A 24642-nucleotide genomic window follows, 5' to 3' on the forward strand; every position below is an offset into this window, starting at 1 on the left:
TAGTTCATGCTGTCAAATTTCCCTACCAAGATTCACATCAAAGAGAAACATAAATGAATTGATAAATCTATCTATATTTCAATCAATTTCTCTTTCGAATTCGTTTCGTTTATATGGATTTACACGGTTTTTGGCAATTCCTCAATAGTGAGATGATGTTGTCCCAAGTCAGTTTGACCAAAAATGTACAGACACTATACTCTCGAGGAAGTACGTGCAATGGAAAGAGAAAAGTCTTGAAAGAGAAAGAAGGAAGTAAAAATAAACAGTTCTTATCAATATTTCAATCATTTTCTCTTTCAAATTCATTTCACTTATATGGATTTATACTGTATTTGGCAATTTCTCGGATGGTGAAGACTAAAGACGATGTTGTCGTCAATCAGTCCGACAAGTACAAACTAGTCAAGACAACCTCGAAACGGAAGGGCATGCAACATTATAATCCTCCACAAGGAGTTTAGAGTCGAAGTGGCCATTGGTCATGTTCGACATAAAAACCTCGTGGAGGATTATTTCTCCGACAATCCGTGATAAGGGCGGGTCTATTTCGCAGACACAGTCAATAATCCTGTCAAATTTGATCTACACACATAAAAGAAGACTAAAAAGTTACACATTTCCCTACCAAGATTCCCATGAGAAAGAGAAAGAAGTGATAAAGTGGCATCACTAAACCAACCAACACAAGTCTCAATAACTATACTATACTTTTCAAAACTATACACTCCAAACATAGTACAATCTCACTACATGAAACATGTCAAATGATTCAAAAAATGAGCACCAATTGACATCAATCTTCACCTCTACATTCATACAATATAAAAAATCTCATATCACATCCCAAATATTACCATAACAAAGCTACTACAATAGTAATAATCAAATATGCTAATGTGTAGTGAAAACAAGGGATGCAGCTTGCTGAAGTAGCCGGTGTGATCGGTCGACCCCCTCCAAAAACTCTCGAACCACTCGAGTTGGTTATATTCAGCAGAGATGAACTTGTACTGCAAAAATTAATACATAGATTGATCATCAACTTAACTAATAAAATGAAATTGTCACAAGTTACATAGTGTGATAGTAAAAATATTCACCTAGTTGATGGATATTGGCATGTCTCGTAACCTGCACGAGTTTTAATTCAAAATTAGTAAAATAGAAATAGTTAAAGTTAAGAGAGAAAAAAACAGAACTATTGGTCGTGGAAGAGGGAGTAACAAACTTACTTGGATCAATGCTGGTGGTGACGGCGGCCCCACCAAAGTTGCAGCTAGTGGGGATGGGATTCTTCTGATAATAGCTGTTGAAGGCGAAGGAGGCGTGGTGGCGGAGGGTGTTGGGGGCGAAGCAGCCCCCGCCTTGCTGGATGGGGGAGCAGTCTGCCCCGTGGCCACAGGCGTAGTCGAGGGCGAGCTGGAGGGCGGCTTGGGAGACGGAGGAGGAGGAGGCGATGCACCAGCTCCCGGCCGAGGGAGTGGGTGAGTTTGTGGACAGAGGAGTCATTTGGGGATTGGCAGGGTTCATGATGGTTGGGGATTGATCAGAGTTGGAATCAGTTGGATTTAGCATTGGAGTTGTTGTGTAAGGGTTGTTGGCTGTTGGAATTGTTGTGATTGGGGTTGTTATGTCCTTTTGTGTGCTGGAGATTGTGTCTGATTCTTGCAGTTTGATTTGGTCCGTTGGTTTGGAACTTGAACCTGAAAAACACAACAGAATTAAAAAAAATTATAGTAGTACTTCGTTAGATAAATCGTCGAAAAACAATATCATTTGGTTGAAATAACGGTACAAAATTCAAGGATTATAATATGATATAAAGGAAGCAACGTCGTTTGATTGAAAAATATAATCGATAAATGTGTTGATTGGGGAATTAGTTTGACAAATTGGAACTGATGTTGTAATGCTCTAACAATAAACGGCGTAACAGAATGTGACATCACTTATTCAGTTGATCGGATCACTTATTTAATTCATTGAATAAGTATTTACCATGTTATGACACTATTGAAAAGAAAAAAAAAGATAACATAGTCTCAAATTGAAATGATGGCTTTCCAACAAAAAAGAAAAACAAAACAGCTATTCACCAATTCAAAACTTGGAATGACTAGTTAGATGTGATGATGAACAAAAAGCATGATAGTTTTTGAACTAAAAAATCAAAGAAGCAATAGTTTTTTAAATAACTTGAACTGAAGCAAGTTGGAGATAGAAAACTGACATGTTTCAGAAGTAGAAGAACACAAATAGAATCACATAAATTTACAGTATAAAACAAAATAAAATCCATTAGAATTATTGTAAAGAAGAGGTGTCCTTTGTTTATAAGAAAGAAACTAAGATGGAGAAAAAAGAGAACCTGAAGAGAGGAGAAGAGAAGCCATGTGAAGGAGTGTGAAGCAGTAAATGGTTACTCTGTTTCTTGCCATTGTTGCCAGTAATATGTGTTGCTTTCTCTCTCATGTGTTGGTTTTGCTTTGGTTATGATAAACCATGTCCACCATCCAAACAAGCATCATTGCTCTTTGAAAAGAAGGGGCTTTGTGTCATCCATTACCATATATAAATACAAACATTTCTAGAGAGAGAGGGGAATAGTTGGGAGTTTTAAAGTGGGGTTTGCTTTATATAAATATCAAAATAAACTTTTATTGCTCCATCTTATGTTGGGGACTGATTCTGCTGCCTAGGAGCCAGGATAGTGGATACACTCACTATATTTAATTATTTTTATTGGGATGCATCGTTGAATCAGAACGTTGGTTCGACCTGGCAAGTGTCAGTTTGGAATTAATGATCTTGGTTTTGAACTAAACCTTAACCTAAATCGCGAACTAGGTGGTCTGATTCCATTGCAAAAGTTCTGAATTGTGAACCGATGATTAATAAGGAAACAAAAAAAAAAGAGAGAGAGAAAGAACGTAAAAAATCTACATATTTTGAACTGTATATTATCTTTCCCTTCTTGAGCTGATTACGATTCCAATTCTACCTTAGGTCGAACTGGAACCCGATGGTTGGGAACATAAACTGGATGTTTTTAATTTATGCGATGTTATAAGTTATATAGTTGATATGTGAGTTTTATTTTCTTTTTAATTACAATCAAACGCAACCTATACTTAGGCATGTGAAGTACTCCATTTGAATCATGAACCTATTAATATGATATGTGAGTTTTGTTTTCTTATTAATTAAGTTGCGCTTCATTATGATTGTATATTTGGTATGTGTAAATATGGTTTGATTACGATATGAAATTGTATTGAAAGATGGAAAAATACTTAGTATACCTTAATCATTTACTCTATTTTGTACTTACTCGGATTTTTTAAGTACAGTAAACTATCTTCGCCTTATTCAAACTTCAAAATGACACATTTTTTTGGAATATAAATATTAATTTTTCTATTTTATTTTCTCTTTTTACTTAGTATAGTAAAACACATAATGAGAGAGAAACGTTTGACATTAAATGATAATACCAACACAATTTGTTCTTAACCTCTCCAAGTTACATGATAAAAGAATAATTGCCAAACTTAGGTTGGGATTTCAACCTTTTTTTATTTTATGAATGTATGAATGATAAAAGAATAATTTGAGTTCCAACTTAATAGCTAGAATAATTTAATAATGGTTAGTGGAAGACTCTTATCAGTTATTGCTATTATTGTTATTTCGCAAAATTACAAAAAGGATAGTGATCGATTTATCACCATAAACTGAGTTAGAAAGTTGAATTTCTTTTTCAATATCTACTTTAATGTCCTTACTTTCAAAACAACATTATTGATATTTTAAAATCATAAAGATGGGTAAAAACACTAGTAAAATCATAACGATGGGTAAAAACACTTGTAGAATTTGTGTGTGCTTATGTTTTATTGTATCTGATTGCTTTTTTTATTGTATAATGATTTTTAATAGAGTGTCTGCTTCAATCCATATATTGTTTTCATTATAACATTGTTAATTTTATTTTCAATACTATTGCTGATTTTTTGCTATGAGCTTGTATAAAATACAACTTACACAAAGATTAATTTTCTCTAGTTACTATTAGTCATTATAAGTAATTAGATACGCTTTATAAAATATTGATTATACGCTTTGTGTTTCTTTAATTTGTTGGAGAGTCAATTTTTCTTTCACTAATTGCAAGATGATGTTGGCTAATTATTGTTTAAATTTATCTTTCTTTTATTCTGTTCTTTTTCTTATAAGGGATAAATATTTCTCTCATTTTATATAAATCTCACTTTTCTTTAGGGTACACATTAAAAAAAGATTTGGGCAACTATCTTGTTAAATTTCCCTTTATAAGATAGTGATTGATTGCAAGTTTGCAACAGGCTAATTATTTCAACCGTTAAACATAATTTAATGGTTAAAATGTTTCTCCTTCAATCAAAAATACAGGGGTTAAATTACCACGACCACAAAGTATATGATGAACCATTATTGACCATATGTATATATAAAAAATTAAGATACCTAGGCATTTGAACGGTTGTGTGCTGCCTCATTGTACCTGTTTTCTTATGTAGTGATTGTGATAGAACGTTTTTTTAGAGCATTCATAGTAGTGGACGAGCCGGCGGACGAGCAACAAGAAAGACGCTCGTCCATCGCGCTCGTCCACTACTATTTTGTCATTGTTTATATTTTGAACTATTTATGTATCACTATTTTGTCATCTTATTGGCTTGATAAATTTGTAGTAGTACATAAAAACAAATAAAATATTTTGGAATCTCATTCCTTGTCCTTCTACAATTGAAAACAATAAATGATCCTTCTTCTTGAATTATTTCATTAAAATAGTAGTACTACTAATTTCCTTTTCTATACAAAATAATAATAAATCAATAAAAGAAAAGGTATGAGATAGATATGGTGGGTCGATTGCAATAATTGCGGCCAACCTTTGTACATTTTGGGGTGTCTTGGTTTATTTTTGTATCAAAAGTAGGGTAACATTTATCCTAACCTAAATACGATTAGTTTGGCCAAATCATATTTTATGTTTAAAGTCTACTTAGGCTTGCTTTATAGTATACACCTCGTCTCACTTTACTATAATTAATTCATTTCTTATGCTTCTTTTTGAAGCAAAAATAAAGTGGCTTCTTGACTGTAGCGAAATTTAAATAATGTTGCAATAAATAATAAAAGAATGTTTCCGAAAGAGCCACTAAAATTTAAAATTTAGGGTTTGTATTGGTACTAAATTAAAAATAAAGAGTAATGAAGAAGCAATCATATTGAAATAAATGAGGATAACCGGATAAGAGAGAATCGACACGAGAATACTTGAGATTGAATTGACCGAGATTAATTTTATCCTAGAAGAAATGCGGGTGTTCATAATCGACCCTCGTATTTAGTGTTGAGCGAATCTATTCAACCGAATAATATTCATAACATTCTATCCTGTCTAATCTAGCAAACCAAATATGCCTAATCTGCATTAAACATTATGAAAATTTACTGCCAAATTACAATGACCTTCCATTTTTTAAATTATTATATTATATTATATTTATTGCATAATTATAATAACAATAATAAAAATAATAAAGATTAGAAGTCCTGAAAAATCAAAAGGGTTTTCCCATAAGCCCAAGTCCAATACATCGAAGCCCATTATGCCAATGAGTTAAATAAATAGCAGGCCCATTTCGATTTTTGTGGCTTTTTGTAGCTAGCAAAAAAATAATATCAACTAATTTTCAGTCGCTTTATGACAAGATTAGTTCAATTGATGTATAAACATTTTTGTTCATGTTAATACGAAGATTTTGACATATTACTCGATTGTCGCAACAATACTAGTTCATCACTCTTTTCAGTGAATCTATAGTTCACTAAGCGATTTTCGATCGCCTTATAACAAGATTCGTTCAATTGATGTATGAACTTTTTCGGCCAATATTAATATGAAGATTTTGACATATTATTCGACAATTTTGGTCGAGTATCGAGGACACATTTTGGCGAAGCTGCAACAATAGCAGTTCGTCGCTCTTTTCAGTGACCTTCGTCATCACTGCTCAACCGAGATCATTGAGCATTACGTAAATCTTCGCCTTAACATACCCGAAAAAACTCAATTCATCGAGCAAACAAATCTTATCCGGTTAGTAATTTTTATAAACCAATCAACCCCCCTCTCTCTAGTCTTAATGCAAGAAACGATGTTTTCTGCCAAAAATTTATATAAACCGGGAGGCCGTAAATCTGCAGGAACGTATCCTCACCGTACCAACGAGAGACAAAATGAAGTCGGAAATAGAATGACAAACCATAAATGTTACAAAAGACGGGCGCTTTGATCCGCCCACCGGAACCCTAAACCCTTACCGCACCACATTATAAACATTTAGATATGCTTAACAAAATATTGATTATACGCTTTGTGTTTCTTTAATTTGTTGGAGAGTCAATTTTTCTTTCACTAATTGCAAGATGCTGTTGGCTAATTAATGTTTAAATTTATCTTACTTTTATTCTGTTCTTTTTCTTATATGGGAGAAATATTTCTCTCATTTGTACAAATCTCACTTTTCTTTAGGGTACACATTAAAAAAAAGATTTGGGCAACTATCTTGTTAAATTTCCCTTTATAAGATAGTGATTGATTGCAAGTTTGCAACAGGCTAATTATTTCAACCGTTAAACATAATTTAATGGGTAAAATGTTTCTCCTTCAATCAAAAATTTAGGGGGTTAAATTACCACGACCACAAAGTATATGATGAAGCATTATTGACCATATGTATATATAAAAAATTAAGATACCTCGGCATTTGAATGGTTGTGTGCTGCCTCATTGTACCTGTTTTCTTATGTAGTGATTATGATAGAACGTTTTTTAGAGGATCCACAATAGTGGACGAGCCGGCGGACGAGCGATCGCTCGTGCAACGCGCTCGTCCACTACTATTTTGTCATTGTTTATATTTTGAACTATTTATGTTATCACTAGTTTGTCATCTTATTGGCTTGATAAATTTGTAGTATTACATAAAAACAAATAAAATATTTTGGAATCTCATTCCTTGTCCTTCTACAATTGAAAAAAATAAATGATCCTACTTTCTTGAATTATTTTCATTAAAATAGTAGTACTACTAATTTCCTTTTCTAGACAAAATAATAAATCAATAAAAGAAAAGGTATGAGATAGAAATGGTGGGTCGATTGCAATAATTGCGGCCAACCTTTGTACATTTTGGGGTGTCTTGGTTTATTTTTGTATCAAAAGTAGGGTAACATTTATCCTAACCTAAATACGATTAGTTTGGCCAAATCATATTTTATGTTTAAAGTCTACTTAGGCTTGCTTTATAGTATACACCTCGTCTCACTTTACTATAATTAATTCATTTCTTATGCTTCTTTTTGAAGCAAAAATAAAGTGGCTTCTTGACTGTAGCGAAATTTAAATAATGTTGCAATAAATAATAAAAGAATGTTTCCGAAAGAGCCACTAAAATTTAAAATTTAGGGTTTGTATTGGTACTAAATTAAAAATAAAGAGTAATGAAGAAGCAATCATATTGAAATGAAGGAGGATAACCGGATAAGAGAGAATTGACACGAATATATTTGAAATTGAATTGACCGAGATTAATTTTATCCTAGAAGAAATGTCGGTGTTCATAACCGACCCTCGTATTTAGTGTTGAGCGAATCTATTCAACCGAATAATATTCATAACACTCTATCCTGTCTAATCTAGCAAACCAAATATGCCTAATCGGCATTAAACATTATGACAATTTACTGCCAAATTACAATGACCTTCCATTTTTTAAATTATTATATTTATTGCATAATTATAATAACAATAATAAAAATAATAAAGATTAGAAGTCCTGAAAAATCGAAAAGCCCAAGTCCAATACATCGAGGCCCATTATGCCAATGAGTTAAATAAGTAGCAGGCCCATTTCGATTTTTGTGGCTTTTTGTAGCTAGCAAAAAAATAATATCAAGTTCACAACTAATTTGCAGTCGCTTTATAACAAGATTAGTTCAATTGATGTATAAACATTTTTGTTCATGTTAATACGAAGATTTTGACATATTACTCGATTTGTCGCAACAATACTAGTTCATCACTCTTTTCAGTGAAACTATAGTTCACTAAGCGATTTTCAATCGCTTTATAACAAGATTCGTTCAATTGATGTATGAACTTTTTCGGACATGTTAATATGAAGATTTTGACATATTACTCGACAATTTTGGTCGAGTATCGAGGACACATTTTGGCGAAGCTGCAACAATAGTAGTTCTGTCGCTCTTTTCAGTGACCTTCGTCATCACTGCTCAACCGAGATCATTGAGCATTACGTAAATCTTCGCCTTAACATACCCGAAAAAACTCAATTCATCGAGCAAACAAATCTTATCCGGTTAGTAATTTTTATAAACCAATCACCCCCCCCCCCCCTCTCTCTAGTCTTGATGCAAGAAACAATGTTTTCTGCCAAAAATTTATATAAACCGGGAGGCCGTAAATCCGCAGGAACGTATCCTCACCGTACCAACGAGAGACAAAATGGAGTCGGAAATAGAATGACAAACCATAAATGTTACAAAAGACGGGTCCGCCCACCGGAACCCTAAACCCTTACCGCACCACATTAATTAGCCGTCTTGGTCTCACACGCATTTCTTCGTTATCTTTGGAGGTATCGGCAATGATTCAAGATTCCAATCCTGTTCTTCACTGGAGGAATCTTTCCAGTTAGAAAATGTGAATGGTAGAGAGATATACGTCTAAAAAGTCAGTTTCAATCCATTGTCTTAGAAGTGTGGCTTTCTGATGGCTCCCCCCTGCTTTCCGAATCAGCCGAACCACTAGCCTCCTTCATCGACTCGATCTCCAAGCTCATCGTCCTACTTTTCCTACTCCTTCGATCCTGCAGGTAATGAACGTTAGAACTATTGAAACGGTTTATACTACAAGGCGAAGAATCCATGGAACCGAAACCTTATTTGTTCGTGGACACGAAAGAGTTTGTGACCTTTTGGACAAAAACCATTTAATCGACTTTTTTTAGCTTTAACAGAATCTAGATCAGAGAGAAATGCTTACCTCGCGATAAGGAAGATCGTCGGTGTCCAGCATACGTACGACCTGGCTCATTTTGGGCCGTTTCTCCGACTCGGGATCTACACATCTTAGCGCAACGAGAAGTGCACGTTTCAGAGCACGGGTAGTAGGCTTGACTTCGAGAATAGGGTCTACAACTTCCTCGGCTCTCCTGTTCCCTACCATCATTTTAAGCCACTCGACGAGATTAACCTGCCACAGGCACAGTTATGGACTGTTACGACGAGAATTTACTAGCTACTTTTACCCTTTAACAAAAAAAATTAAAATTAGCACCTCGTTGGCTGGACGTGCGTAATCTACTGGATCTCTTCCGGTGACGGCTTCAAGAAGCAGAACGCCAAAACTGTAAACGTCGCTTTTTTCATTTAGCAAGCCCGTATTTGCATATTCTGGAGCCACGTAACTGAAATTTGCAAAAGCTCATTATGAACAAAAACTACATTAGAAATAGATCACAAAACCGGAAAAGGAGCAAACTTCGAAAGGGAAATATACCCGAAAGTTCCCATCACCCTCGTTGTTATATGGCTTTCTCCAGAATCCAGCAGCTTAGCCAAACCAAAGTCGGAAACTTTAGCGTTGAACTCGCCCGTGATCAAGATATTACTTGATTTTATGTCGCGATGCACGACTTTTGGTTCTATAGCTTCATGCAAATACGCTAGTCTGTATAACAAAAACAGTTGCAATTTTATCATCATCCAATTATTCAACATTGATGGTTCAAGGAAAGAAAACGAAAAGAGTCCACTTACGCCTTGGCGGTACCAAGTAGAACCTTCATTCGGGCTTCCCACGTTAGGGAGCCGTGCTGCCTCATTGCCCCATGAAGCCACTGTTCGAGATTTCCGTTATTTACATATTCATACACCAACATCCTGAAAATAGATTTCATGCCGCCTCATCTCAAAATGCGAATAAAGATCAACGAAAAAAAAACTAAGAGAAACGGAACCAAAAGCTAACCTCTGAACTCCTTCTATGCAGTAGCCGAGAAGTCTCACGAGGTTTTTATGTCGAACATGACCAATGGCCTCGACTTCGACCCTAAACTCTTTCTCCGCTTGGCCTCTGCAATTCAACGCATCATTTATCAAAAAAAGATTTCGCACAAGCTTCGGATAAAAAAAACTAATAAGGATACTCACAGGTTATTAAGAAGCTTCTTAACTGCCACCTCCGAGCCATTGGCCAATTTTCCTCGATAGACGACCCCATAACCACCTTCCCCAATGATGTTTTCGGCTGAAAAACGACTTGTTGCGATCTCAAGATCTCTGAGCGTGAACCAGTGGCCCCACCCAAGATGAGATATTTCCGGCAAACCAATCAACGGAGAAGCTGTGGCAATCCCGTACGACATTGAAGACTGTTTAAGGGCATGACCAGAACTCCCCTCCTCTCCCGATTGAGAGCTACCGCCCATCTCATAATGGTAAACCGAACTGCTCTGGCTGATATTATCAGCATCACTTGATCTGCTCCTACCCAAATGGACTAACATCTTCTCCGTTTTCTTATCGCTAGGTTTATCGTTTATCGTCAAGTATAAAGCTTCTGGATGATCGTGCGTGCTTTCTTCCCCAACTCTGTCTACGATGATTTCTTTTGAGAAGTTAGGAATCTGGCATGCAGAATACTTGTCGGAGGCTCTTTTAGATCTCCGTTGGAACATGATCCATATCGATAAGATCCCCAATATTAGAACTATAAACGCACCCACGCATATGCCAATGAGAACCCAAAGTTTCAGAGCCCCATACTTCTTCGACAACTCAGAATATAAACTTTCGGAAGCCATTTTTCTGATATTTCAGCACAATGAAGTAAATCTGCACCAATCAAACCTGAACAAGGACAACATCATTTCAGAAAAACACACCAAATTCAATACAAACTCAGACAAACGAGAAATGAGATGACTGTGATCACTAGTTAGCGGCATCAACACACGCATCTCTCTTTCATTTCAAGAATACTCCATTTAACCAATTTCAAGACAACTTCTCCACATATAAATGCTACAAACATAGCACAATCAACAACATAACAAAATTCTATGAGCTAAAGAGAAACTAAACCACCATTAATCTAAGTTCCTAAACAAACTCAATGCTGCTAGACTTCCTAAGTTCCGAAACAAACTCAGCTAAACAAGAAATGAGCCGACTTTGATAACTAGTTAGCAGCATCAGCACACACATCTTTCTTTCTTTTCAGGAGTACTACATTTAACCAATTACAAGATCCCCAAAATTAGAACTAGAAACACACCCACGCATATGCAAATGAGAGCCCAAAGTTTCAGAGCCCATACTTCTTCGATAACTCAGAAAATTAACTTTCAGAAGCCATTTTCCGAGATTTCAGCACAAGGAAGTAAAAATACACTAAGCAAACCTGAACAAGGACTACTTCATTGAACTCTGAATTCGAGGGTCGTATCACATTATCAGAAAACACAAAATATTCAATTGCTGCTAGATTTCTAAGTTCCAAAACAAACTCAGACAAACAAGAAATGAGCTGACTGTGATCACTAGTTAGCAGCATCAACACACATCTTTCTTTCTTTCCAAGAACACTACATTTAACCAATTTCAATAAGCCTTCTCCACATATAAACGCTATGAGCTAAAAAAGCCAAACCACCATTTATCTACACAGATTCCTAACTTCCTAAACTAAACCACCATTGATCTAATCTCCTAAACAAACTCAGCTAAACAAGAAATGAGTTGACTGTGATCACTAGCTAGCACTTAGCAGCATCAACACACAAATCTTTCTTTCTTTTCAACACTACATTTAACCAATTAACCCTCCTCCACATATAAACACTACTATCACAACACAATCAACAGCATTACAGCTAAAGAAAAACCAAACCAACATTGATCTACACAGATTACATGCTCAAATCCAACCCCAAATTTAACAGCTGAATCAAAATCAAGAAAGTGTGTGTCTTTCCATCCAATCAACAGAAACATAATGGGACAGAAAGCCCTCACCTTGGCCAGTGATCTGAACTCAACCCCCCTGATCTTCCTCCTTGATAACCCAAAGAAGCAAAAAAAAAGGTTCTTTTTTGCCTCAACAGATGCCCAATTTGCATAGATACGCCAATGCAGAGATGAAATGCCACAAACCCACCAAGAATAAAAAAGGGAAAAAAGAGAAGCTCAAAAGAAAGAGTAGTTTAGAAGTAGAAGGTTTGTGGTGAAGAGTGGGCCAAGAGAAATGATAACAATCATGCAAGTGAGAAAGTGAATTTCTTTTTCTTTCTCGAAACAATGGCAGACCAAAAATCCAATCTTTGGGAGGAGGCGGAGGAGTTCATCCTTTTTTACCTTATTTTGTTGGGGTTTTGAGTGATGGGAGGAAATCAGAGATGTGGGATTTCTAATAAAAGGGGAGAGGAGAGAAATGGTAGGTGGGATTTGGGAATGTGGGGAAAAGAGGGAAGAATGCTTGGTTTGCAATGGAGGAAAACCAGAGAGAGAGAGAGAATAGTAAAGTGAAAGCAAAATGAGGTTAGAACTTAGAAGCAAGCCTGCATTTATAGCAATGGTGGGAGAAAATAAAAATGAAAAAAATGAGAAAAAAAGTTAAATCCAGACAAAAGTGGAATGTGAGTAATAGGAAAAAAAAAGATTTATGAAAGTGTGTGGCTGTGAGTCAACATAATGAACAGTAAATCTATGACTAAAACAGATCTGCATTTACAAGTTAGTCCTTTTTTAGGATGTCATCTGTCTGAATCTGCTCTGAAAAATGATTTAATTGATTTATTTACCTTTTAAGGATATTTCTTTTATATACCACCGCATTCGATTTTTGAACTTCTATCAATGTAGTGTGGAGTATCCTAGAAAACTGAAAAATGAAAATTGAAAATTGTTATTAGAGTACAAAATGCTAGTAGTATATGATAAATTTTGGTAAAATTCTGACAATTCTTTAATTTTAAAAAATTAGCTAATTATATAAAAAAAATTAAGATACGTGGAGCGTCAAAGGTTATGATAAAATTAATTATTTTTACAAATTGTGGGATTAACTTAAAGTTGCCGATGTGATAGTCTTTTTGGTAATTTGGTTTATTAATATTATTATTATTATTATAATTGCTGTTGTTATTGTTATTAAATTAACATAATTTATTTTTACCGTTGAGAATCATATATACAAAATTGTTACTATGTTGTAAAAATTATTATTTTTAAAAATAATGCTTGAATTGAAATTATTCTAAGTATCGTCAAATACTAATATGCAAGTCTAATTATTAGGGGAGGAGGGGTGTAGCACCCAACACGGTTTGCATTGTGAGACCATGAGCCATACTACAATACATTTTTCATTTTTTTGAATTCAAAATTTGCATTTCAAATAATTTACTATTTTAATGAAATTTTAATTATTAATTAGTTTTTTAATCAAAAAAATAGAAATTTAAATAATGTAATTTGTAGGAAATTTAATTATGTAAACTTTTGGTATATAGTTAGTGTGATTTTTTAGGTATTTCAACGATGTAAATTTTAGTATTTTATCAATTCCATTTGTAGTAATTTATTTTAACTTTACTTTTTATGAAAAAATACTTCATACAATTAGATAATAATTAAAAATAAATAAATAAATAATGATGTGGTATGAGTATATGTATGAGGAGATGGGTTGTAGGCGTTTTGGCCTAATGTAGAAATTAAAGAATATGATGATGCGATACATAATACGTATGAGTCGTAAGATAAAATGCGCATAGGATGTACATGGCCTCAATCACAACGTTCATCTTTATTAAAAAATGATATGCTAAAAAACATTATTATATACATTTAAAAAAATTACACACATATATATACTATAAGAAGTACTAATACTAGTAATTAATTTTTGTTTTATTTTCAGAGTATTTATGAAGACATAGAGTCATGACATCCACAAATCCACGATCTATTCAGCAATTAATGTGCATAAAAAGCTTAATCAATGTGTAATCAATTATTTATTTTTTTTCCTAATAGCACATTAATAAGGTATTTTTTCAATGTAGAGCGTGGAGTCGCAGTAATTTGTCCTCAATTTCCTCATATTAATAAGCAAATTCCAGACCTCAAACTTTGTGTATTTATCCTCATTTTCCTCATATTATTAAACAAAATCAATAAACTATGTGTTTGGCACATATTATGTATGTTGGCCATTTTTATATTTATTCTTTAGATGATATTTAATTTATAAGCTGTATTAATTTATTTATAACATTATCACCACAATGTATTTTAGTATAGTAGTATTGTTTATTATCCATATTTGTATATATATTTCCTTTATAAATGTCAACTCTTTGTGTGATAAATTGTCTGTTTGAGTTTCGTTCTCAATATTTTTCTCAACTAAAATATTTGATTTCTATTATGCGAACATTAATGGGATTTGATTTAATATTCATAAAAGTTAGTTGTAATCTCAAACTTACCATGCATGCTTGTTAGTGAAATGAATTAAGTTGTTCACATTTTAAGTTTATAACAAATAAATTTCTATTTAATTAAGATACCCATTTGAAATTGTTATCAATGAGTTTCTATGTAACAATTTTAGAACAATAAAATACATAAATGCAATAGAAATTTTATGATAGTCAATTTTAGTTATTCTTTTACTGATGCAATATTTTTTCAAAAAAGTATAAATTTATTTAAAATTTAATTTTAATCTACATATATTAAAATTATAAGAAACTCTGAATATGGAATATGGAATATGGAATATGGAATAGATTTGACCTATTGGCTATAATAAAACAAACACATATTGATGAATCCGCGAATTATTGATGATGATAAATGCTCGTAAAAATAAATTACGACACGGTGAATTTACGTGGTTCGATTTACTGAAGTAAATCTACGTCCACGGGAAGAAGGGAGGGCAAGATTGTATTGCTTGATCTGGGATTACAGCTTACAACACAGACTTGCTATATGCTTTTATCTCTAGAGAGCTTAACCCTTTTCTATCTGATCTAAGTTCTATTTATACATTGAACTAAGGTCGTGGTTTGCAGCCCCACTAACAAGATCGTGGGTGAGCAATAACTGCTCAATAACTGCTTCGTACCACTAAATAGATCGTGGGTATAGCGGAGGTCGTGGAGGCCTTTCATGAGTCCACTAACTCCTAGTTCGATCGAATGCTGAGACCGAACTGCTGGACTTTACCGATCAGCTCTTGCCGATCTGAGAGGAGAGCTTGACTGGTCGGCTTTTACCGAGCTGTAGGCTGAGTCCGAACTCTTGGGTCGTGCCGAACTCTTTGGTGCCGAACAGATACTCTTTCTTGGGCTCTGGGCTGATGGGCCGTCACTGTTATTGGGCTTGCCATTAGGGTTTAGTTCGTACCCCATCACTACCCCCCCCGAAAAGCGAAGTGAATCACTTCGGCGAGGTGAGTCACTTCGGCATTCTGGATAATGGTAAGGGGGAGGCTGACGTCAGGGGACGTGCCTTGCGCGTGCCTGCATTAAATGCGACAGTAAAATCCGGCCGTTGAATCCTGAAAAGGTGGGATTCGAAACGGCGCAACGATCTCGAAATCTTTCCCGAATCTGATAAATATGCTCCTTTCTTCATCATTGAAGCACTTTTGCTGTTGCGTCTTCTATACTCTCTCTTTTTCGAGAAATTTTCTTCCGCTTTCAAGAGCTTCTTCCGACTTTCTTCATCTTCAAAAAGTAAGAAAAATGTCTTCTTCTTCTTCGGAGTCGGGTAGCGGTAGGAAAGGGGATAAGGGGTCTTCTGGCCGGAAAGAGTCCGGGGAGAAGACTGTAGAGTATTTCCATAGTATTTTGAGTAAGGATACTGTGATATCCCTACCCGAAAAATACTTTTTTCCTGGGGGGAAGGCGGTGGTACCTGACGGTGATCATAGGGCTGACTCCCCGCCGGAGGGGTACGCCACCGTGTACGAGGCCTGCTTAGAATGCGGGCTTCGTTTCCCCCTCCCTTCTGCCTTTATAGATTTACTAGATTTTTTTCAGCTTCCTTTAGGCCAAGTGACTCCGAACTCTTGGAGGCACTTGTCGGCCTTCGCTGCCGAACTCCGTAGGTTAGGAAGGGATTTGTCTTTGAAGGCGATCCTTAAATTCTTTCAATTTAAGAGGAAGGGGTCTTGGTTTTACTTGATCCCTTTACAGCCCTTTAGAGCCTTTTGTAAAACGAAGTGGCCGAAGTGGCAAAATCGCTTCTTCTACTATGATAGGACCGCGGCTCCTAGTTTTCCCTGGAGAGGGCCGGAGTCCGTTATCCGTCACCCTCGGCCTGAACCGTTGGACGAGCTCGATGGCGAGCTCAACAAGATTCCCATAGTTAGGAAACAATACAAGGAGTCTGAGCTCGTCAAGGGCGACGTTGTGTTCGACATCTCGTCTTCGGACGAAGAGGCCGAGGGTGAGGATTTCTCTTTATCTTTATGCTCTACTGCTTTAACAAAGAAAATCTGACTTTGCTTTCTTGCTTTTTGGCAGTGTACATGCTGAGTAAAGCTAGCCGCAAATCTTCGGAGTCCAAGGAGCCGGAGAGGCCGAAAACCACCAGCTCGGCGTCTGATGCCGAGAGGACTCCGAAAAGGCAAAAAACCTCTTCGGATCCGAAGAAGCCGGAGTCGACTTCGGCAAAGGGGAAGGGGAGGGCTCAGAAGCCCCCGAGAGCGCCAGAGAAGGACGTGGTCTTGGCGCCTCCTTCGGAACATATCTGTGAGCCGTTTTTATGGCCCACGGACTTCGCCGAGGTGAATTCTCTTCTTGATTTTCTGGCCTTGCTTTTTTCCTGTATTTTTTGTGGCCCCTTTGTTGACTTTTTTCTTTATTCATTTTCAGAGGAACGATATGCTCTCCAAGCTCGTCGCCGTCGAACTCTCCAAAGCGTCCAATGACTATGCCGAGATGCAGAGGAAGTTGGCGGCTGCTTGTCATCGGGCCGAACAGGCTGAGGCTAACTTTGAGAAAGCCAGAGCTGCTAGGATTTCGGCCCAGGATGAAGCTCAGTTTGCCAAAAACCAGCTCGTCATCCAGCGAGAGCAGACGAAGCGGAGCGATGCTGCTGCCGTGGTTGCCCAAGGGGAAGCTCTCCGTGTTTACACGGAGAAACTCTTTTTGAGCAGCCAGTTCTCGGCCTTTGTCGGTAGCCTGGTAAGGCTAATTGCCGATAAGGGCGAGCAGGGGGCCGACGTCGTGCTGCCTCTGTACAGCCGAGAGATAGCAGCTCGGCTTCAGAATCTGCCGCTCCTTGAGGAGCTCGCTTCATCCTCGGTCCTGCTTTCTGCAGACCGAGTCCGGGGTTGTCGAGCTGATCGGGACGAGAACCTGGAGGCTATCTTTGCCTCCGTGGGACCCGTTTCACCCGCTTCGACTTACAACGGAGAGGGTGAGGCCGAACCGCTGGAGCTGGAGGCCGAAGTCGAGCGGGCCGGGCATCCGGAGAAGGAGGCCGATCAGGAGGCGGAGGCGAGGCCGGCGGGAGGCGAGGCGGAGGCTGAGGTGGTTCAGGAGAAAGAAGCTGAACCAGACCAAGGAGCCGGAGACGAAGCTGGCGGAGTATGATTTCGTCTCCCTTCTCTTAGTCCAGTTTCTTCTTTGTAAAATGGCCTTGAAGCCCTCCTAGTGTAAAAAATTTTCCTTGTGAACGAAAAATTCTCTACACTTGTCTTCGTATAGCTTTTCGTACTCGCCTTTATTCCTGTAGTATTTTACTATCTGCTCGGTACATCTGCCGAACTAATATAGCTGCTTTGTACCCAAGGAGATGGAGATACTTCACTGGAAACGGCTGTACTCTTCGGCTTTGGACGAAGCTGAGAGAAGAGCTATAGCCGATCAGACGAAGAATGACGAGCTTCTGGCTCGTTTAGTGAAGCTGGAGGCCGATAATAAGGACTTAGAGTCCGATAAGAAGGATCTGGAGGCCGAGCTGAATACGACCATTGCTGAGAGGACTGCGTACGAGGATTACATCCGTGTGCGCGGGGGCTTGACCATATCAGATGTTCAGAGTCGAGTTGACGAACTGTGGGAGGAATATCATGTACTCCGGAGGAACAATGCGCTGGAGAGCTCGGCTTGCCAACAAGTTGTGAAATCATTACGGCGCTGGGCTTCTCGGTACGACATTGTTCTTTCTCGGCGCCCCTCCATAGAAAGATTCCTTCGGCATATCGTGGCAACAGATGCTCGCACTCCAGATCAAACCTCTGGTTCCCTTGTTCAAAATCCTACTCCCAGTCAACAACGAACTCCGGCACAGCCGGAAACGTCAAGACGAGAACGGGCTCAGGAGCAACCGGAATCGTCAAGACAGGGACGGACTGAAATTCGCCGAGGAGTTGTGACTATGAGCGAGCACGATCAGCAGATGCTTATTGCAGAGACTCTTCATCGCCGAGGTGTTAGGACTTCTCGGGCTCGGGGAAGAGGCGTTGGGTCGAGGATAGCATCTCGTCGACCTGCTTATTCTTCATCTGCTCGGAACAACCGAACTCGGCTTCCAGAGGGTTTTGCAGATAGGTGGCTTAACTTCAGCAACCCTGGACAGTAGAATAGTCCTTTGTAATAGCGTAACGCCATTTTGTAGGGTAGCGGAGTTGTATGCCGAACAAGATTTGAAAAATGAAATTTGTTTTCGCTTCTAACACTGTATTTACAGCTTAGCGAAAAAATTTCATCGTACTTGTCCTCGGTCTTATGAAGTAGACTTCTTTGACCGGACTTGGTCCTTGGTCTTATGAAGTAAACTTCTTTGACCGGACTCGTCTTTGGTCTGATGAAATAAACATCTTTGACCGGACTCGTCTTTGGTCTGATGAAATAAACATCTTTGACCGGACTCGTCTTTGATCTGATGAAATAAACATCTTTGACCGGACTCGTCTTTGGTCTGATGAAATAAACATCTTTGACCGGACTCGTCTTTGGTCTGATGAAATAAACATCTTTGACCGGACTCGTCTTTGGTCTGATGAAATAAACATCTTTGACCGGACTTGGTTTGTGTTCTAATTTGGCGATTTTTGTCGCCGGGATCGAACTTTCCCTTGTCCTAATTCGGCGAGTTTTATCGCGTGGATCGGACTTTCCCAGTTAACCGAAGTGGTCTTATGCAGTAAACCTCTTTGACTGGACATGGTCGTCCCCGGTCTTATGAGGTAAACTTCTTTGACCGAACTTGGTCGTCCTAATTCGGCGAGGTTTATCGCGTGGATCGGACTTTCCCTTATTGCAGTTCGTTTCAGACGAAGTGCTTGTTAAGCTGAATTGCGGTCTTGTATCCTCCTTGGAAGCTTGGACTCACAATCGTTGGCTTATTGCAGTTCGTTTCAGACGGACTGCTTGTTAAGCTGAATTGTGGTCTTATATCCTCCTTAGAAGCTTGGACTCACAATAGTCTTTAATAATCGATCTAAAAAGGGGATCAGTCTTTAAAGAACGATATACCTTGGTACCATTTGTAAGAGACGACAAGCACATAGAGACAAAACACATAGAGAAAAAATGAAAAAGACGAAAGAAAAAACTTTAAACTTTTTATAAAACGACAAGTAAAAGGTACAAGTAAAAACAAACAAATAAAAACATGTACCCCTATGACCGAACTAGACACAAGACAGACTGACCGGACTTTGTCTCTTACAAGTGGAACTTCTTGAGGTTGGAGACGTGCCATGTTCGGGGTACTTGTTCTCCTGACATGTGAGTCAATTTATAAGACCCTTTGCCGAGGACTTCTGACACCCGATACGGACCCTCCCATGTGGGTTCGAGTTTGCCCAGCTTTTCTGCTCGGCTTACTTCGTTGTTTCTCAAGACGAGATCTCCCACTTGAAATTGAAGCTTTTTCACCCTTTGGTTAAAATACCGGGCTACTTGCTCCTTATACTTGGCTGCTTTTATGCACGCCAATTCTCTTCTTTCTTCGGCGAGATCTAGTTCTGCTCTCAGTCCGTCGTCATTCATTTCTGAGGAGAAATTTAGAGTTCGGGGACTGGGTATGCCGATCTCCACCGGAATTACGGCTTCAGTGCCGTACACCAGACTATACGGAGTTTCACCGTTGGAGGTTTTGGGCGTAGTTCGATAGGACCATAGGACTTGAGGGAGATTTTCTACCCATTGTCCTTTGGCTTGTTCTAACCGAGCTTTTAACCCTTTCACCAGAATCCGGTTCGTTACTTCCGTTTGTCCGTTTGCTTGGGGATGGGAGACCGAAGTGAACCGCTGTTGAATGTTCAGCTCTTGGCACCAATTCTTGAACGTCTTGTCGGTGAACTGAGTCCCATTATCCGAGATGAGGATGTGGGGTATGCCAAATCGGCACACTATGTTCTTCCAGACGAAGTCCAATGCCTTTGAGCTCGTTATCGTAGCTAATGGTTCAGCCTCCACCCACTTCGTGAAGTAGTCCACGGCAACGATAAGGGATTTCATTTGCCGAGGAGCTTGAGGAAGTGGTCCCACTATGTCTATGCCCCATTGCATGAAAGGCCAAGGGCTTTGCATAGTGTATAGATCGGTCTGCGGCATCCTTGGGACATTTGCATGAATTTGGCACTTCGTACACTTCTTGACGAGCTGCACTGCCTCTTGTACCATGGTTGGCCAATAATATCCCCATCTCAGAACTTTTTTAGCTAAAGCTCTGGCTCCGATGTGGCTACCGCACGATCCTTCATGAACTTCTCTGAGGATGTAGTCCGTCTCTTCTGGTCCTACGCACCGCAATAACGGCTGGAGATAAGACTTTCTAAAGAGGACTCCTTCATGAAGTTCGTACCGAAGTGCTCGGCATGTGATCTTCCGAGCTTCTCTCTTATCCTCGGGCAATTGTCCTTGATCCAGATACTGCAAGATCGGCGTCATCCAGTTCGGCGAGCTGGATACTGAATGTACCTCGGCTTCATCAATGCTTCGATGCATTAATTCTTCCGCCTTTGAGTTCGGATCTGAGGCCAACTTACTTAAGGTATCTGCTCGGCTATTTTCCGCTCTGGGAATGCGGATTATCCGAAAATAGGAGAAACTTCGGCTGATGCTTTGCGCTTTGTCCAAATACTTCTTCATTCTCTCGTCACGGGCTTCACTTGTACCCAACATGTGATTTACTATGACTTGTGAATCACAATGGACTTTGAGAGATTTGACGAGTAGACTTTGCGCTAACTGGAGTCCGGCCAGGAGGGCTTCGTACTCGGCTTCATTATTAGTAGTGGGGAATAGGAACCGAAGTGAGTAGGTTACCTCGTGTCCGTCGGGAGCGACAAGTAAAATACCAGCTCCACTTCCCATCTTGTTTGAAGCTCCATCTACGAATCCGCTCCAGCAGTCCGGCGGCTCTACTTCGGATTCCAAGGGCTGTGCTAGTTCGGCATTGGCAGAATTCTTCTGTTCGGCAATAACAGGAATTGCTTGATCGAACTTTGCTTCTGCAAGAAAATCTGCCAAGGCTTGTCCCTTGATGGCTTTCCGAGGTAGATATTCAATTGTGTGCTCTCCCAACTCTATAGCCCACTTGGCGATTCTGCCTGATGCTTCTGGTTTGGTCAACACTTGCCGAAGTGGCAGATCAGTTAAGACGCATACCTTGTGAGCATAGAAGTATGGCCGCAGTCTCCTTGCTGCATTTACTAATGCCAGAGCAATTTTTTCCAGAGGTTGATACCTTGTTTCTGGACCTCTTAATGCTCGGCTTGTAAAGTAGATGGGAAGCTGCTTTAGGCCTTCTTCTCGTACAAGCACCGCGCTGATGGTTTGATCCGATGCCGCTAAGTATAAGAATATTACTTCGGCTTCGGTTGGAGCAGAGAGAATAGGAAGCTCGGCTAGATACTCCGGCGGGGAGTCAGCCCTATGATCACCGTCAGGTACCACCGCCTTCCCCCCAGGAAAAAAGTATTTTTCGGGTAGGGATATCACAGTATCCTTACTCAAAATACTATGGAAACACTCTACAGTCTTCTCCCCGGACTCTTTCCGGCCAGAAGACCCCTTATCCCCTTTCCTACCGCTACCCGACTCCGAAGAAGAAGAAGACATTTTTCTTACTTTTTGAAGATGAAGAAAGTCGGAAGAAGCTCTTGAAAGCGGAAGAAAATTTCTCGAAAAAGAGAGAGTATAGAAGACGCAACAGCAAAAGTGCTTCAATGATGAAGAAAGGAGCATATTTATCAGATTCGGGAAAGATTTCGAGATCGTTGCGCCGTTTCGAATCCCACCTTTTCAGGATTCAACGGCCGGATTTTACTGTCGCATTTAATGCAGGCACGCGCAAGGCACGTCCCCTGACGTCAGCCTCCCCCTTACCATTATCCAGAATGCCGAAGTGACTCACCTCGCCGAAGTGATTCACTTCGCTTTTCGGGGGGGGTAGTGATGGGGTACGAACTAAACCCTAATGGCAAGCCCAATAACAGTGACGGCCCATCAGCCCAGAGCCCAAGAAAGAGTATCTGTTCGGCACCAAAGAGTTCGGCACGACCCAAGAGTTCGGACTCAGCCTACAGCTCGGTAAAAGCCGACCAGTCAAGCTCTCCTCTCAGATCGGCAAGAGCTGATCGGTAAAGTCCAGCAGTTCGGTCTCAGCATTCGATCGAACTAGGAGTTAGTGGACTCATGAAAGGCCTCCACGACCTCCGCTATACCCACGATCTATTTAGTGGTACGAAGCAGTTATTGAGCAGTTATTGCTCACCCACGATCTTGTTAGTGGGGCTGCAAACCACGACCTTAGTTCAATGTATAAATAGAACTTAGATCAGATAGAAAAGGGTTAAGCTCTCTAGAGATAAAAGCATATAGCAAGTCTGTGTTGTAAGCTGTAATCCCAGATCAAGCAATACAATCTTGCCCTCCCTTCTTCCCGTGGACGTAGATTTACTTCAGTAAATCGAACCACGTAAATTCACCGTGTCGTAATTTATTTTTACGAGCATTTATCATCATCAATAATTCGCGGATTCATCACATATCTCTACCAAATGAATTGCATTTTGTCGTCAATTAGATAGATGTACTGTATAATTAAACTTAAAGCCACCGGCCAAACGCGTGTTTCGTTACGGAGGGACGGATCGGTGGCGGGACGCGTTGCAGCGTCTCGTCCCATCACTATCACGCCGGGCCGCCCGTCCCTCCGAGACCCGTTGCGTGACGGCTCGCCACGCGCTCCCGCAACATGGCGAGCTCCCAGGCCATGCGTGACACCCACTCGCCGGCCAACGAGTGAGATTCGTCACGCTAACGCAATAAATTATTTTTTTTTAAATTCGAATTAAAATTAAAAAAAAAAATAAAAATTTGCAAACGGTAATGTTACCGTTTTTATAGCCGTTTTCATTTTTTTTATTTTTTACTCTATAAATACTCCTAATTCATCCTCATTTCACACATAATTACACATCTATTCTTCCCAAATCATCTTCATTTCCTCTCCAATTTTCATCTCAGATCATCTCTCTTTTATTCTTCCCCCAAATTTAATCGATCTCATGGATCCGTATGAGCAAATGCGTTGAATAATGGAATAATCACTTGAAGAAGATCGACGCCGGGAGGCGGAGGAAGCCACGCCGCCCCAAAGACGCTCCCGGACTTACATCCATCGTAACCGGGAGGAAGCCGCCGCAAGGTTAGTCCGCGACTACTTCTGCGATAACCCGGTGTGGGGAGATACATACTTCCGTCGTCGTTTCCGCATGCGGCGACCGCTATTTCTCCACATCGCAAATACATTGGCGGCCCGAGAAGAGTTCTTCCAAGAAAGGTTCGACGCCGTCGGACGTCCCAGCCACACGACGCTGCAGAAATGTATGGCAGCAATCCGTCAGCTTGCGACTGGACAAACGGCGGATGTGTTCGACGAATACCTCCACATTGGAGACAGTGCTGGGAGAATGTGCTTGCTCCAATTCTGCAAAGGCGTCCGGGCAGCCTTCACCGATGAATTTCTCCGGAAGCCAAGCACGGCAGATTGCCAGTTTCTGCTCCACCTTCACGAACAAGTGCACGGATTCCCCGGAATGCTTGGCAGCGTCGATTGCATGCACTGGCAATGGAAGAATTGCCCGGTGACGTGGAGAGGGTCGTTCACGAGCGGCCATAAAGGCACCCACCCCACCGTTATACTCGAGGCCGTCGCCGACTACCAGCTATGGATCTGGCATGCGTACTTCGGGGTCCCCGTCTTGAACAACGACATAAACTTACTCCACCAATCCGACCTCTTCGCCAAAGTTTTGGATGGTAAAGCGCCGGCCATCAACTTCACCGCTAACAACCGGCGCTATAAAATGATGTACTATCTTGCCGGCGGCATCTACCCGAAGTGACCAACCTTCGTGAAGACGTTCCCCATGCTTGTGAACGCAAAGAATGCATTTTTTGCGCAGAAGCAGGAGGCTGCTCGGAAGGATGTGGACCAGGCGTTCGGGGTTCTCCA

At 39.6% G+C, this 24642-nt stretch overlaps 2 protein-coding genes across 3 annotated transcripts; both read right to left on the bottom strand.

Annotated features, from left to right (window-relative positions):
• Positions 1–673: 673 nt before the first annotated feature.
• Positions 674–2591, bottom strand: LOC121755193 (glucan endo-1,3-beta-D-glucosidase-like). The gene is made up of 4 exons (XM_042150481.1): positions 2372–2591; positions 1236–1706; positions 1104–1134; positions 674–1013 (listed from the first exon to the last, which is right to left on the bottom strand). The coding sequence occupies exons 1-4, from the start codon at positions 2439–2441 to the stop codon at positions 854–856; spliced, it is 732 nt and encodes a 243-aa protein (XP_042006415.1). The 5' UTR covers positions 2442–2591; the 3' UTR covers positions 674–853.
• Positions 2592–8505: 5914 nt separating this feature from the next.
• Positions 8506–12684, bottom strand: LOC121755191 (probable receptor-like protein kinase At2g42960). Of its 2 annotated transcripts, none has more exons than XM_042150480.1 (8): positions 12160–12684; positions 10294–10977; positions 10112–10216; positions 9901–10023; positions 9641–9811; positions 9419–9548; positions 9125–9334; positions 8506–8948 (listed from the first exon to the last, which is right to left on the bottom strand). In XM_042150480.1, exons 2-8 carry the CDS (start codon positions 10944–10946, stop codon positions 8820–8822), a joined length of 1521 nt encoding a protein of 506 aa, XP_042006414.1. In that variant the 5' UTR covers positions 10947–10977; positions 12160–12684; the 3' UTR covers positions 8506–8819. The 2 variants fall into 2 exon arrangements, with proteins under 2 accessions (XP_042006414.1, XP_042006412.1); XM_042150478.1 differs by having other exon boundaries at positions 10294–10992.
• Between the last annotated feature and the right edge of the window lie 11958 nt (positions 12685–24642).

Source organism: Salvia splendens, chromosome 11 (genome assembly GCF_004379255.2).
Source record: "Salvia splendens isolate huo1 chromosome 11, SspV2, whole genome shotgun sequence".
NCBI classification, from domain to species: domain Eukaryota; kingdom Viridiplantae; phylum Streptophyta; class Magnoliopsida; order Lamiales; family Lamiaceae; genus Salvia; species Salvia splendens.